We start from the raw sequence: 14,320 nt of genomic DNA, 5'->3' as shown, positions 1-14,320 counted from the left end.
ACCCTCTCGGTTTCATCCAGTGCAAAGCACCGCCTTGTTCTTTTCGGTCTTCCTCTGCGTCTTGTGCCCTGAGGGTTCCACTCTGTTGTTGGCATCTTTTCTAATAGAGGTACTAGACGTTAACTCCTATGACTAAATTTATAAGCAATTTTTGTGGTGATTCCATGGTGTTGAATGGCTTCACCAATCTGTTTTTTTATGGCCAGAGTTGGAATCTTACTGTTGCCTAAAAACTAAACATTTTTACACTTAATAAAAATGAGACTGGATAGATGGAATGGACAAACGTCTGCGTCTGTCCTCGGCAGTGGATTTTCTTTTAGTCTCAAATGTGTATCCCATGATCCAAACTGTCTCGTCCTGAAGCTGCATGCTGCCTTATGCTTTCTTCTATGTCAGTTATAGAAGGGTTGAGAGAACCGCTACTTGGTAGACACTGATTTTTTGGTAGGCAGGTGGAGCCTGGAGGCATACAGAAGCACTACAGGCCCTGGCCAGACGGTTATCAACTTTTCTTGAAAGTTTGTGGGTTACTAGGTACTTATATAAAATACTGTATTGCCTGGGCTAAATATTTTTAAAGAGATATTTCTCTCGCGTAAGGCCAATAACACTCTTTAGACTTTAAAGAAAAATGATACAAACAAATATAAGGTCATATGCTATCAAATTATGCTATCAAATAGCGTTTCCTATTGTGATGAATACCGGTAAGTTTAAAGTCTAAAAGCAATAGCATTTATATATTGTTAAGCGCTTCCGCGATGATGAGTACTTGGCTGCCTGGTCGTGCGGTTTGCGCGCTGGACTGTCGTTCAGATTTATCGATGGTCCAAGGTTCAAACTCTGCCCTTTCCCATCCCCCGTCGTCCTGCGGGAGGTTTGGACTAGGAAGTAAACTATCTTCAACTCTGAAGGAACATCCGAAACATGTAAAACATTTTACAAAACTCAAATGGAGGTAACGCCGAACTTAATGCTGGAACAGGAACACCGACGAAAGGCCAACAATCGATAAAGGGAGACGACGCTAGTGTTGAACAACAAACACTTTTAATACTCAATAAGGGAACCGTCTATATACTGCTTCTTATTCCTACTGTGATAAGAAAAGCGACTTGTTTATAGTGTCTCTCATAGTGTTCTTCCTTTTAACAAAAATATCATGTCATCGTGACTAAGTAAAAACTTTTCCCTATTCCCGAAACGAATAACTAATTCCTAATCGTGTCATAATACTGTTGTAACCCTGCCTTGCACCAGTGCTTGAGGTGCGCACTAGCGCACTAGTGAACGTAAACAGGAAGAGACTAGAATGGAGAGAAGAACAGTGCATCAGCGATTGTGAAGAGTCTGAATGTTTGGAAACTAAGAAGCAAGCTTTTGGTGCTGCCTGAAGGTTGTAGAAGGGACCTGGAACGGAGCGGGGAAGGCTGTCGTTGGTCCACATTCGGGTTGCTGTCTAAAGGACTGGTGAATTAGTAGAAAGACTCTGAGGAAGCTGAAGATGTGTTTGTCCTAGTGAATAAACACCTGTCTTTATTTCCTGTTACACTGTGTTGAGTTGCATGCCTATTCGTTGAGTGCCTAACCTAGAGTTACAACAATACTATCTTTACATAAGTAAGTTACCATGCGTGAGTTGACGTCCTTCTTTTATGCCACCGAATTTCACAATTTATCTGGTACTAGCTAAATCGTCGTCATTGTCAGCGTTGTAAACGAAGTCTATAGGTCTACAGCTAAAGTGAAAACTTTAAAACTTTACTGCACCACCCCTCACTCAGTTTAACATTTACCGCGATGGTCAGATATACAAAGATGTCGAATTTTCGATAATGAATCATCTAGCAGATATTTACTGATACTTTTGCGTTTTTTAGCTTATTGCTAGAAATGAATAAAATACCGGTGTATATGTGAATTTTAAAAGAAATCTTTATTTCTGACTGACAAAACAAATGAAATGATTTTATAGAAATGTTCACCCAGCTCTTGTTCAGTGGCCAGAAGTGGGAAAAGTAAACTGGCCTGCACCGGTACTAATAATCAGCCTGCTTCAGGTTTAGTAGGAAACTTTTGTGTGTACATGTTTCGGATGTCCATTCAGAGTTGAAGATAATCTCCCAAGTCCAGGGTATGAGCCCGGGATCATCAAGACCACCGAAAGACAGCCCAGCGTGCATGCCGCACGACCAGGCAGCCGTCTTTTCACTAATACTGTTTAGTGTCTCCAAAGTTACAATCGCTTTTGAAAATGTATCCCAGACCATCATGACAGCTTCCACCAGGAGCTTCTAGCGTGCTTCATTTCCGGTTGTTTTGGCGGACGTCCCAGTTCTGTTTTGCACGTGAGAAAAAGATGTGTAACAAAAAAAAATACGAAAAAGACCTCAGCACCAGCATACCTTGTAAAATTCAGTGGATGGCTTGAGTAGCAATAGACTGTGCTTTTCAACTTTATTGCGTAGCGATGCTGATGGACGGATAACTCCTTTAGCATTTTCCTGTAACTGAATCTTGTATTCTCCTGGCAGTGTTCCAGTTGTTTTCCAGCATTTCAGGGAATTCTCTTTGTAACTCGTCTTCTGCCTTGGTTTCTATGCTGTCTATCCGTTGTAGTAGTCCTAAACATTCTGCTGTGTCACCACTCAAAATGTTCTCTTGGCTTATGTCTACTACCTCAAACCTTGCTTTCACCTCTTGGATATTATTTTTTTTCAAAGCTAGCACCACTGCTTCTTAAGTCTTAATAACATGATTATCTTATCTTATGTAATACAGACGTTACTTAAAAAAAGAAGATAATTACGTCCTACGCGTCATGCATTCAGTCATGCATATTAACCAATGACTTAAATTCTGCCAAGTCACTGGTTTTCCTGGCTAACTCTAATAGCACTAGGGAAGAAGGAGTATTTGTACAAATTTGTCCTAGCATGTGGGAAGGGGAATGTGCCTTTATCTTTGTGTCTTTCTGAGTATTTTTATTAGATTTTGTATTTGAAGATTATGGTTTAGTGTTTTATGTATAATTTCTACTTTACTTTTGCGTCTTCTATCCTGAAGGCTTTCTAAATTTAGTGATTTAACTAAAGGCGTTACTCTAGTCAAATGTAAATATTCGTTTGTTATGAATCTCACTGCTCTATTTTGTGTCTGTTCCAGTTTCTTAATGTTTTCTTGAGTTGAGGGGTCCCAAACAGAGGATGCATATTCTATTATTGGCCTAACCAAGGTTAAATAACATTTTAGTTTTATGTTCTTATTTTATTTATTGAAATTTCTTTTAATAAACCCTAATGCTTTATTTGATTTTTTGATAGTTTCATTAATATGGGGATTCCATGACAGTTTTTCATTTATTATAACACCTAGGTATTTTGCGTTTTTAGTTTGTGTTACTGGTTTACCATGAATAAGATAAGTGGAATTAATTTGTTTTAGCGTTTTTGTTACTCTTAATAACTGACATTTTTCTGGGTGAAAAGACATGCTCCAATTTGATTCCCATTTCTGTAATTCATCTAATTCTCTTTGTAAAATTTCTGTATCTTGTGTTGTTGTTATTGTTCTATATATTATGCAATCGTCGGCGAATAATCTGACTTTTGATCCTGAACTAATGCAATTTGGTAAATCGTTTATGTAAATTAAAAATAGTAGTGGACATAAGACTGTTCCTTGAAGTACGCCTGAGTTTACTGTTATTGGTGTTGATTTAGAGCCATTTATTATTACAGTTTGTTCTCTCCCTATCAGAAAATCTGTAATCCACTCATGCAATGGACCATCAATGCCAAAATATCTTAATTTTTAAGCAAACTATGGTGATTAGAGTAAGACGTGAGCGACTTTGCTGAATAAGCAAGTTTTACTTTGTCTTTGAGCTTTTCAAACTCTGACTTGACAAGAATGTTACATCTTGCACCAGTGTCGATTCGAAAAATTAATGTCTTGCCATGCACGACTAGTTTTACAGACCACTTGTCTTCAACGACATTGATTTTACCCATTTTAGACTGGCTACTTGCAGTGCTAATGGGTACAATATTTTCATCACTGTGGCTGTCATCATCTACCAGATTGACGTGGCGTCTTTGAAACCAGTGGTTTTCTTCCTGCAGAAATTGCATGTGGTTCCTATTGCTGGGCATTTTCCCTTTTCGTGGTTCTTGCCGCATTTACTACATACTTTAACTGAGTTGTCTTTAGACTTCTGCTTGAGTACATTGTGTGACTGTCTCTTGATTGCCAGAACTTCTTGGCCCCTAAACATTTTCACTTGGATTTGCGACATCTCATATTGTTGTCCAATTTCAATAGCCTTGCTAAGGGTCAACTTCTGTCCCTGATCAAGTAGTCTTAACTGTACCTTTTCGTGTATGACTCCACTAATAATCAAATCAATAAGCATATCATCTGGATTGTCATACTTACAGTCCATAATGAGAAGCTTTAGGTCTTTCACAAAGTTATCAAAACTTTCTCCTTCTACCTGCTTTCTCTGTGTGCTCTAAATCGAGACACTCTATTTATATTGTCTTGGCCTTATGTAGTCTTCTATTTTCTTTAATAGCAATTGCGGATCTCCCTCTTCACTATCAGTAATATTTAAAGTTTTGTAAACTTCTCGGCCCCTGTTGACCTATCCACATTCCCAGCCATCCCGCTTTTTGTTTGCTATCGGCACCAGCTAACGGTCCTTTGAAACAAAAGCTCACCTGCTGTTGAAACCTTAAAAACTCTTGATATAGATCTTAAGCATTCCAATTCAAGATTGGTTGCTCAAAGTAAAAAGAAGCCATTATTAGATTAATAAAAACCTTTAACTGGACAGCTTTTAAGTTTTACTCTGACACCATGTAGAATATTCGTATTACACAAATAACAAACTAGTGTTTAAGAACATAGTGTAACATATTGGTATTATATGTACATTTGCACACTAGTGCGTCAGTGCAACACCGCTTCTGTTTACGTAATAAATGCAGTTCCTAATATGTCTTCCCTCTTAAACACTAGTTTGTTATTTGTGTAATACAAATATTCTACATAATGAGCTGTAGATGTCAGGAGAATGCGTTTCTGCTGTAAAGAATGAAAGAAAACGCTTTTGGCGTCCATAGAGATGTATAATCTATTTTTACAAAAGAGCGAATCACCGGAAGTGAGTTAGTTGTCCAAAAGTAGAGAGTGCAGTGTGTGATGTGCCGAAATGATGATTAAAAGTTTATGTTTGATCAAGTGTTACTTGTTTATTTGTAAATACAGCTGAACCAGGGACACATAGACGTATCAAGACGTAAGCTAGTTTCTAGCCAGTTATCGGTAGAAATATAATTAGAAAAGCTGTAACATATTTTGGGGGCATCGTCTCGTTTATCTAGATCTAGTTACTCGGCTTAGATCTAGCATTGGAAGACATTTAGGCAGAACTGCTGTTCGCCATTGTAAAAGGTCAAGGACCAAGAAGGCCGTGAAGTGTGTGCGCTCACATTCAACGGTAGGAAAAAAAAAACAGCCAACAAGCCGAGAGGGAACTAGGTCAAACACAAGTGACAAAGCAATATTGGATGCTACACATTTAAACAAGTATGGCAGAGAGATTATCACAGTTAATAGCTGCTGGAAAAGAGATGGGATTAATAGGAACCGCTTTACAAGAGTGGGTAAAAGAAAGAGAAGATAGAGAGCGAGATGAAAGAGCTAAAGAGAGGGAAGAAAGAGCTAATGAGAGAGAGGCTGAAGAATGAACTAAAGAAAAAGAGGCAGTAGCAAGAACTAAAGAGAAAGAAGCTGATGTAGTAAAAATACATAAATTGAGAGTCAAGAGAGTTGGAGCATAGGGATACCAAAGGAGAAATCAAAGAACAACATATAAAACCTGTATGGAAGCCAAAGTTACCACCTTTTTTCCCATTTTGTCAGCTTTTCTATAGTGAAATCGTTATAGTTGCTATTTATTATAACGTCACCGATAGCCCATAGCCTAAGGATAAAATATACGTTAACATTTTAAAATTATTTTCAAAATAAAGATCGCTTATTACAGAGTGCCTAATTTTCCGTTGCCTAATTTTCCGCTTTGTCAAAAAGTGACTAATTATCCGGTGCCTAAATATCCGGGTGCCCAATTATCCGGGTGCCTAAATATCCGGGTGCCTAAATTTCCAGATACCTGGGTATAGAGAGAAGTTCCCTAAAGCTAAACTGTGAATAGACCTTGATTTTAATGGTTTAACTGAATCAGTGATGGGAATTTTCCGACAATTGTCGGAATTCCGATAATTTCTTCTGGTCCGATTTTCTAGCAAAAAAATCCGAAGTTTTCCAGACATTTTTTTTTTTTTAAATCCGATTTTTTTTTTCAATTTTTTTTTATGAAAAAAAAATCCGATTTTATTATTTTTCCATTTTCGGAAGAATGCGAAATAAGATTTTTGATTTGTTTTGAACTCCGCACATCCGGTCTTTTGACACAGTTAAAGTTCTATTTTTTTTTTTTAATCTTGTGTTACCGTATTGTCTTATAAGTCTAGATCTCGGTCCAGATTAGAGTGGTTTGAATCAGTCTAGATAGATATCTAGATTCTTTAATTTGAATACTTTTGATCTAGATCTAGACTTCAATGGCTGCTTGCCAGCTTTTGAAAAGTATTCGACTTAAACTTAACTTAGACTTAAGAGTATCAATCATGAATGATGCCCGGTCGCTATGTTACGACGTATGTAGCGCTAATCGCCGCTATTACTACAATTCAAGATCTATTATTTTTTCACTGTTGTTACGATGACCCCTAGATTTTTCTAATTTGAACCCTGCCTGCCGACTTCCTTGAGTTCAAATGGGATTAGATTTAGACATCTAGATCTATTATAATAATAATAAGATCTAGATCTACTCATCTAATAGAGTGATACTGTGATAGACCTACCGTGTACCGACCATCTGGATTTATATATATAGAATATACTTTTTTTATATAGTAGTAAGTAGGCCTTCTTAAACTTCTTAACATGACTATAGTGAGTTACTGAGTATAAGCCTGACAGAATGTAGATATCTAATAATAATATATTGGATCTAGAATCTAGAAAAGTTATTAGATATAAGTAGTAGTAGCTATAGATTATAGATCTATCTATAGTGAGGGATATGTATATATTTTAATATAAAACTTATCATTACTAATTTTAAAAGCATGTTTTTCAAACACATTTAATCCTTATAGTTGTTTGAGAAAGAAGTTGTTACAATATCTGTATAAAGCAGTTATCTATTATAGAATGCTCAGACTGCAAAAAGCTTTCTCCTCCCATCAATATATATACAAACAATAGTGCCATGAATGCATTTTGAGTGCAGTAATGCTAAATGAAGTGCAGTTTGTGTGCAGTAATGCACAATGCAGTGTAAATGTTATGTAATACAACATTAATTAAAGAAAATATTAAATTAAATGATTCTACGTAGTTTAAAAAAATTCAGCAACATCTTTTTTTAAGTCGTCGCCACGACAGGCCAGTTCAAAAACGGGGGGGGGGGGGGGGGGGTGCTTACAAAATTTCCTAAAATTTTTGCAAAGTCAGTTCCCATCACTGCTGAATAGAATTTAGCCCTTGTTATGTAGAGAGAGAGAGAGTAGTCCTTAAGGGAATGCAGGCACGACATGGCCTAAATTGTGCCGATGTGCCTAAAATCATAAAGCTAAAGCAGAGAGAAACCAGCCATTTCATGAATTTGTTGAGGACATTACTAGATACCTAATGCGTTGGGTTGAATTGTCTAACACTGAAAAGACGTTCGAAGGTCTCATTGATCTGTCATCAGAGACAAGATACTCACATCTTGCAATCCTCAGTTCGTGGCTTTTCTACATGTAAGGAAACCGAAAGATGTGCCGACAACAGTAAAGACTATTCAAAGGGAGGAAGACTTGATAACTATCAAGTTTGCATTTGCTGCAAATACTAATGATAACAGAAGTCGCTTTAAACAAGAATGGAAACAGGACCGTCTGCAGAAAAGAAGTGTTGGTGAAAAAAGAAAATGTTTTAGGTGTTTCAAAACGGGACATTTAGTGGCCCAATGTAGAAACAAAAGCCCACTAAGACGAAATGAGACTACGGGCTCAAGCAGAAGTCAGGAGTTTAAAACCAGCAACAGGGGAAGACCAACAGGGCATCCATACAATGCGTCAGTTGGCATAGACTATCAACATGGAGAACAACTCCCTCATGAAGCTGATCAGATCCAGATGGCTGGAGAGGTCACTTGTGACGCTGGGAAATAAAAAATGTATCCTGGATTCGTTGGGAAGAAATCTATTTGGGTCTTGAAAGACACAGGATCGACCACGATCGGAGTAAAGAAACTGCATGTGCACCCTCACCAGTTGACGGATAAGAAAGTTCAATGTATGACATTTGGGGGAATAATTGAAGAATATCCCACAGCTGTCATTGACATAGATACGCCATTTTTATCTGGGAAAGTTGAAGCATGTGTGTTGAGAGAGGCCTGCAGCTGACTTGATTCTAGGAAACGTGAATGGAAAAACTGAGCCTACCATCACAGATATCTACTAGTGGCAAAGGTTAGCTATGTCAGAAGTTACGAGATCTCAATCTGGTGTGATAGATAACATGGGACAACCGATCCTACATAGTCAGATTGAACAGCCAGAATCAGATGTGACATCCAGTTATGCATGGAAACAAAAGGAGGACCAAACATTGACCTAAGGTAGTTTCTAGCCAGTTATCGGTAGAAATATAATTAGAAAAGCTGTAACATATTTTGGGGGCATCGTCTCGTTTATCTAGATCTAGTTACTTGACTTAGGTCTACTAGCATTGGAAGACATTAGGCAGAACTGCGGTTCGCCATTGTAAAAGATCAAGGACCAAGAAGGCCGTGAAGTGCGTGCGCAGCAATTAAACACGATATCATCCTTAAAGGCTCTGAACCTGTGAGACAGAGAAACCTTATCCAGTACCTTTAGGGTATTTGAAGGAAGTAGAAGAAGAGATACAGTTGATGCTGAAGTTAGTTATTATATCACCAATAGAGTCACCATACACGGCACCTATGGTGGTAGTTAGAAAAAAATCAGGCACAGTAAGAAAATGTGTTGACTACAGGAAGCTTAACAAAGTTACTTTGCTTGATTCTGAACCATTACCCAATCCTGAAGACTTGTTACCTCAAATGGCAGACGTAACATTTTTTTTACAAAGTTAGACCTGACCCGTGCGTATTGGCAGATACCTTTGGTAGATAAAGCTAAACCACTTACAGCGTTTAGTAGTCCTTTTGGTTTGTTTCAATTTAATGTCATGAGTTTCGGGCTTGTCAACGCACCAGCAACGTTCAGCAGAATGATGAGAAAGGTGTTGTCTAATCTACCCCATGTACTGTGCTACCTAGACGACATCTGCATTCATAACACTACTTGGTCAGATCATCTACAACATCTAGAAATGGTTCTGGATACATTGAGGAGAAATGGTTTAACGGCCAGACCATCTAAAGTGGACATTGGTTGCAAGAACATTTCCTATCTAGGTTATGTAATTGGAGGACACTCACTGAAACCACAACCTGAACTACGACAACGGATTATGAATCTTCGTCAGGGACACCTAGAGACGTATCGAGACTTAAGGTAGTTTCTATCTAGTTATCGGTAGAAATATAATTAGAAAAGCTGTAACAATATATATATATATATATATATATATATATATATATATATCCGCCTTAAGCAAGATAAGATAACCAATGTGGAAGTGCTACAAAGAGCAGGATGCCAGGACATCCGCTCTGTTATCAGCAGCAGTCGCCTTGGCTGGCTTGGCCACGTTCGTAGAATGCCAGTAGGTCGACTTCCACAGGACATCCTGTATGGCGATCTAATAGAAGGCAGGAGAGCCGCTGGTCGCCCACTTTTACGTTTTACGGATGTATGCAAACGCGACATGAAGCTCTTCAAATTGACAGTGGCAATTGGGAAGAGGTGGCATTGGACAGATCCACATGGAGAGAGAGCATAAAGGAAGGGTCACAGATTGCAGATGTCATACACAACAGAAGCAGAAAGAAGGGTGAAAATGCAACGGCGCCTGGTGATTATATATGCCCAACCTGCGATCGCAGCTGTGTATCAAGGATTGGCCTCTTTAGTCACACAAGAAGTTGCAAAGGGAAAAGATCGTCTCTCGAGACGTAAAATGCACATATATATATTTATCGATGGTCCAGGGTTCAAACCCTGCCCGCTCCCATCCCCCGTCGTCCTGCGGGAGGTTTGGACTAGGAAGTAATTATCTTCAACTCTGAAGGAACATCCGAAATATGTAAAACATTTAAACAATGACAAAGTGTTTTAAAACTATTATTACTATTATTATTAAACTATTATTATTGCTTTTATATAGCAGTTCAGTGCTCTTTGGTTTAATCTCTTGTGTGGGGATGTGGGAAATTGTTAGACACTTAGTTTAGTCTAGGAACGCACTGTAATAGTCTGACTTTGAACGCGACATAGTGACGACATAGGCATTTTAGACAGTTACTGCTAGGCTCTTGAAGGGATAATATCATTTTAGTGGCTGACTCGACTGTGGCCCATTCTGTATTGCAGTTGTTATTCTATTTCATCTCGAGTTAGTGAGCATTGGTGCTTTTGGTTATTGTTATATTATCTTGTAACGTGATGTGTGTCTGTAGTAATTGAACTCGCATCAGTAATACGCCTTACAAGATACTCTGGTATCTAGGATTATCAAGGTACTTTAAAAACACATCAGGTGCAACTTTATCATACATCAGTTACAGAATAGATGGGGTAAGGTTTCCAAGCTGTCTTTACACCCTCAGAACAACACAACTTGACCCAGTCCAAAGATTTATAATCGAGCCTTCCTCAGTCTATGGCATTCGGGGTGTTATGTGGCCAGCACAACTACCAACCGCCTTTACAGGTAATCACTCAGATGCGCACTAAGATCCCGAAATATCAAAAATCACAGGCTTCTCAAAGATTCGAACCCATTACCCCTCGGTTCGGAAGCCAAGCGGTTTACCTCTCAGCCACCGCGCCTCCGGGCCACAGACGGCCGTAATTAAAACGAACATCCCACTTAAAAGAACACGACAAATTGTTCAGATTACTGGCGAACGGTAATAACCAATGAGTAAGTGGAGGAATACATGCAACAGAATTCAAGAAAGTATCTACTTAGAAATAGTAAAGCTCTGTTTGATGGCATAAATGCTGCCCTGGGTCCAACAGTGACTAAGCTTCTCCCCCCCCCCCCTATCGAAATCTGGAGAAAAAATTACGCATCAAACCAAACAGCTGGAACAATGGATAGAACACAGCCTCGATGTCTATGGCACAATAGTAAAAACAGTATCCTGATAAATGTATGTTATTAATAAAATAATTTTACATTTTCAATCACCTTTTCCTACTTTACCTAAAGCGGTTCTAGTCATTCTATACAAATGCCTAGGTGAAGTAGGGAATTTTTTACTTTACCTGAAATCTTCTGGCATTACATAGATGCCGGATTGTTTTATGTTGCCTGTACCATATATAGTATTTAACAATCAAAATATATAAAATTAAACAAGCAAACTATAAAACTCCTTAAAAAAAGAAAGAAGCTTGTTTAAGGGTAAAAACTCCACACTTACAACTATATCACATAGGAATGTAGAATTTATTTCCCTTATTCAATATCAAACAAAGTAACTAATTTCCAATAATTAATTGAATAAATTGGTTAGTTTTAAAATTGATTCGTAAGGTAAAATAAACAATTTTTAAACATTTCAATATGACCCGAGAACGATGAAGGAGTAACAATGTGTACAACATCTTAAAGGACCAAACCCTAAATATTTATCATATCTGTGAATACTGAAGGATTAATTTCTCCTGTTGGTATCTCACAATTAAACAATTTTTTTTATTGATTAATGTCTTGTCTATGCCAATAAATAATTGCGCAAAGTTTCAACTTGATACAAGAATGGGTGTGGGAGAGATGATGTGTACAAATATTTTACCACACAAACTTTCTAGAGGTAAAAAAAAAATAAAAAAAAAGAATCAAAAAGAATGCTTACTCGTATTTTTTAATTTATTTATTTCATGAATAAAAGTCTTTAAGTTTATTCGTCTCAGTATATATGTCTAATGACTTACAGGCCTAAGATAAGTATTAATTGGTTTTCCTCAAGCCGATAAATAATATTTAAAAGTGGCCCCAGAGTTGAAAAGTGTTAAAACCCTTGGCAGCAAGTATGACCTATTGTTATTACTGAATGTGTTATTGCCTTACATCAGCAAGTATAGCTCTATGTCTATTGGCCTGGGCGGTGCATGACTACAAAGATATCCCCAGTGACAGTTCTTGTAGGATGAGTGATTCAAACCAAATTATTCATTATTTAAAGGTAAGATATAAAACATACATAAATGTGTGGAATTTCGTTAAAAACATTATACGGTTTGAGACTTAAGATAGTTGAATTCTAACAGCACCTGCTATTTATATTAAATTCTCGGTAAGCTACTTACGTCGTCAATTCCAAGAAGACGATCTAGCTAGTGTATCGATCTCATTTATTACCTGCATGCATATCAGCCCACACCAAAATAGCTTTGATAAATTAGAGAATTATAGATGTGTTAGACTTAAGGAGTGTATCTAGCATGAGCACACTAGAGACTTACCCGAAAGTTGATATAAAATTTTGATTATTGGCCAAAGATTTGATAGTTTCATGACTCTTTTTCTCTAACCCTTTATTATATTAATTGCAGAAACCAAATGGATTATTATTTTACGATAATACTGAGTGGGCGTATTTTCTGAAATATGAAATTATACTGTCGAAAGAAATGTATTACTGATGAATCATTGGTAAAATCTGGGTAAAGTACACTTTAAAACGTGACCCTGATGAATGCTTACCAGGGCGGTATGGTCGTGAGTACGGGCGATTAAGCAAAAAACAAAAAAAATCCTACTGGGATGCCTAATTATCGAGTCCATTGCACTGATTCATTTAAATCATAAAGTATTTGGCACTAGGTATGAAAAGTAAAGGCGGCTGGTCGTTGTGCTTGCTATGTGACACCCTTGTTAACTGTCGGTTATAGAAACAAGCTATGCATCAGCTGCCCCCATAGAACGGGAGCTTATAGTAACGTAATGAAAGTTTTTGTTTTTGTTTTATTTAATACAGGCGTAAAATTCGTTGAGCTTGTGACCTAAATAAATCCAGAGCTCTGGCAAGAGACTGACTTATTAACGTTCAAATGGATCAGGAGACCAACTATTTGGTCAACATCAGGGAGACAGAGCAGAAACTTCTACTGTCACAAATCCAGCCTGGTACCATTATTCAAGTATGTGGTCCTCCAATGGTAGGGAAATCGACAATTATCAAACAAGTAAGCTTAACATCTTTTTTTTTTCTTTATAGCCAAATTTTGTTGAATAGAATTGATTGAAAAATGTGCTTTAAAACAAACCTGCAGGCAACCTCTGTAAGTTTTGATAGTTTTAGTTTTTAGAAAATAAAATGAAATGAGATAACAACTGCGCTTATGTGTTTTGACAGATAATTGTCACAAGTGATCCATTATAATTGTCAATCTAAGGAAATTGGGATACAAATTAATTTGTTATACGAAAGTTTTACGTTGCATTGACCACAATCCTATTTTCCTACACCAAAGATGTACATTTAAAGCAGGATTGCACGGGATCTCTCACACCATTGCACAAGTTCCTGTTTGACACTGTGACAAGTCAAAAACTCGCTGTCAGAGTCACTCAAATTTATCACAGCATTAATTATTATTTTTCCTTATTTATTTATTTTATTTTAATTATTTGTCCATCCTACCCCTAAATTATTCACCCGCGCCACCTTTTCCTCTCCAGGCTAGACTTAGTTGACCACCTTGGAGATAGCTAAGGCGCGTCCTTTCATTTATCTGCCCTTGATCGGGGAAAGGTAGACACGCAATCTCTTTTGTCTTGCCCGCCGGATGTCTGAAGGACGGTCGCGGTTGACACCACCTTGGTTTGAACGCAAGCTAATCCTTCTCCCCCCCCCCCCACGTCTCTCTTTGATCTAAGAGATCACACGGGTCAACACACCGCGTGATACTCCAAGGTGCGGCTCAAGTCTACTTCACCCACGTGTAAGATAATTCTAAGCCTAGGACATTTCCGGTGTCCGCCCACACTTTTCAGGCATATATATATAGTAAACCAACTCTAATCACCC

The 14,320-nt window shown here is 37.8% G+C and overlaps 1 protein-coding gene across 4 annotated transcripts in view; it reads left to right on the top strand.

Annotated features, from left to right (window-relative positions):
• Positions 1–4,580: 4,580 nt before the first annotated feature.
• Positions 4,581–14,320, top strand: part of LOC106076074 (uncharacterized) — a 36,968-nt gene continuing 27,228 nt past the window's right edge. For 3 of the 4 annotated variants that reach the window (XM_056005368.1, XM_056005366.1, XM_056005369.1), the window contains exons 1-3: positions 11,302–11,420; positions 12,372–12,472; positions 13,268–13,475. In XM_056005368.1, the coding sequence (XP_055861343.1) occupies positions 13,341–13,475 (135 nt within the window). In that variant the 5' untranslated portion in view covers positions 11,302–11,420; positions 12,372–12,472; positions 13,268–13,340. Of the gene's footprint in view, positions 5,306–11,301; positions 11,421–12,371; positions 12,473–13,267; positions 13,476–14,320 lie in introns of those variants that run through there. The other variant, XM_056005367.1, reaches the window with a different exon arrangement.

The sequence above is a fragment of the Biomphalaria glabrata genome, chromosome 12 (genome assembly GCF_947242115.1).
Source record: "Biomphalaria glabrata chromosome 12, xgBioGlab47.1, whole genome shotgun sequence".
In the NCBI taxonomy this organism is placed as follows: domain Eukaryota; kingdom Metazoa; phylum Mollusca; class Gastropoda; family Planorbidae; genus Biomphalaria; species Biomphalaria glabrata.
This window is presented reverse-complemented; position numbering and strand designations above follow the sequence as displayed.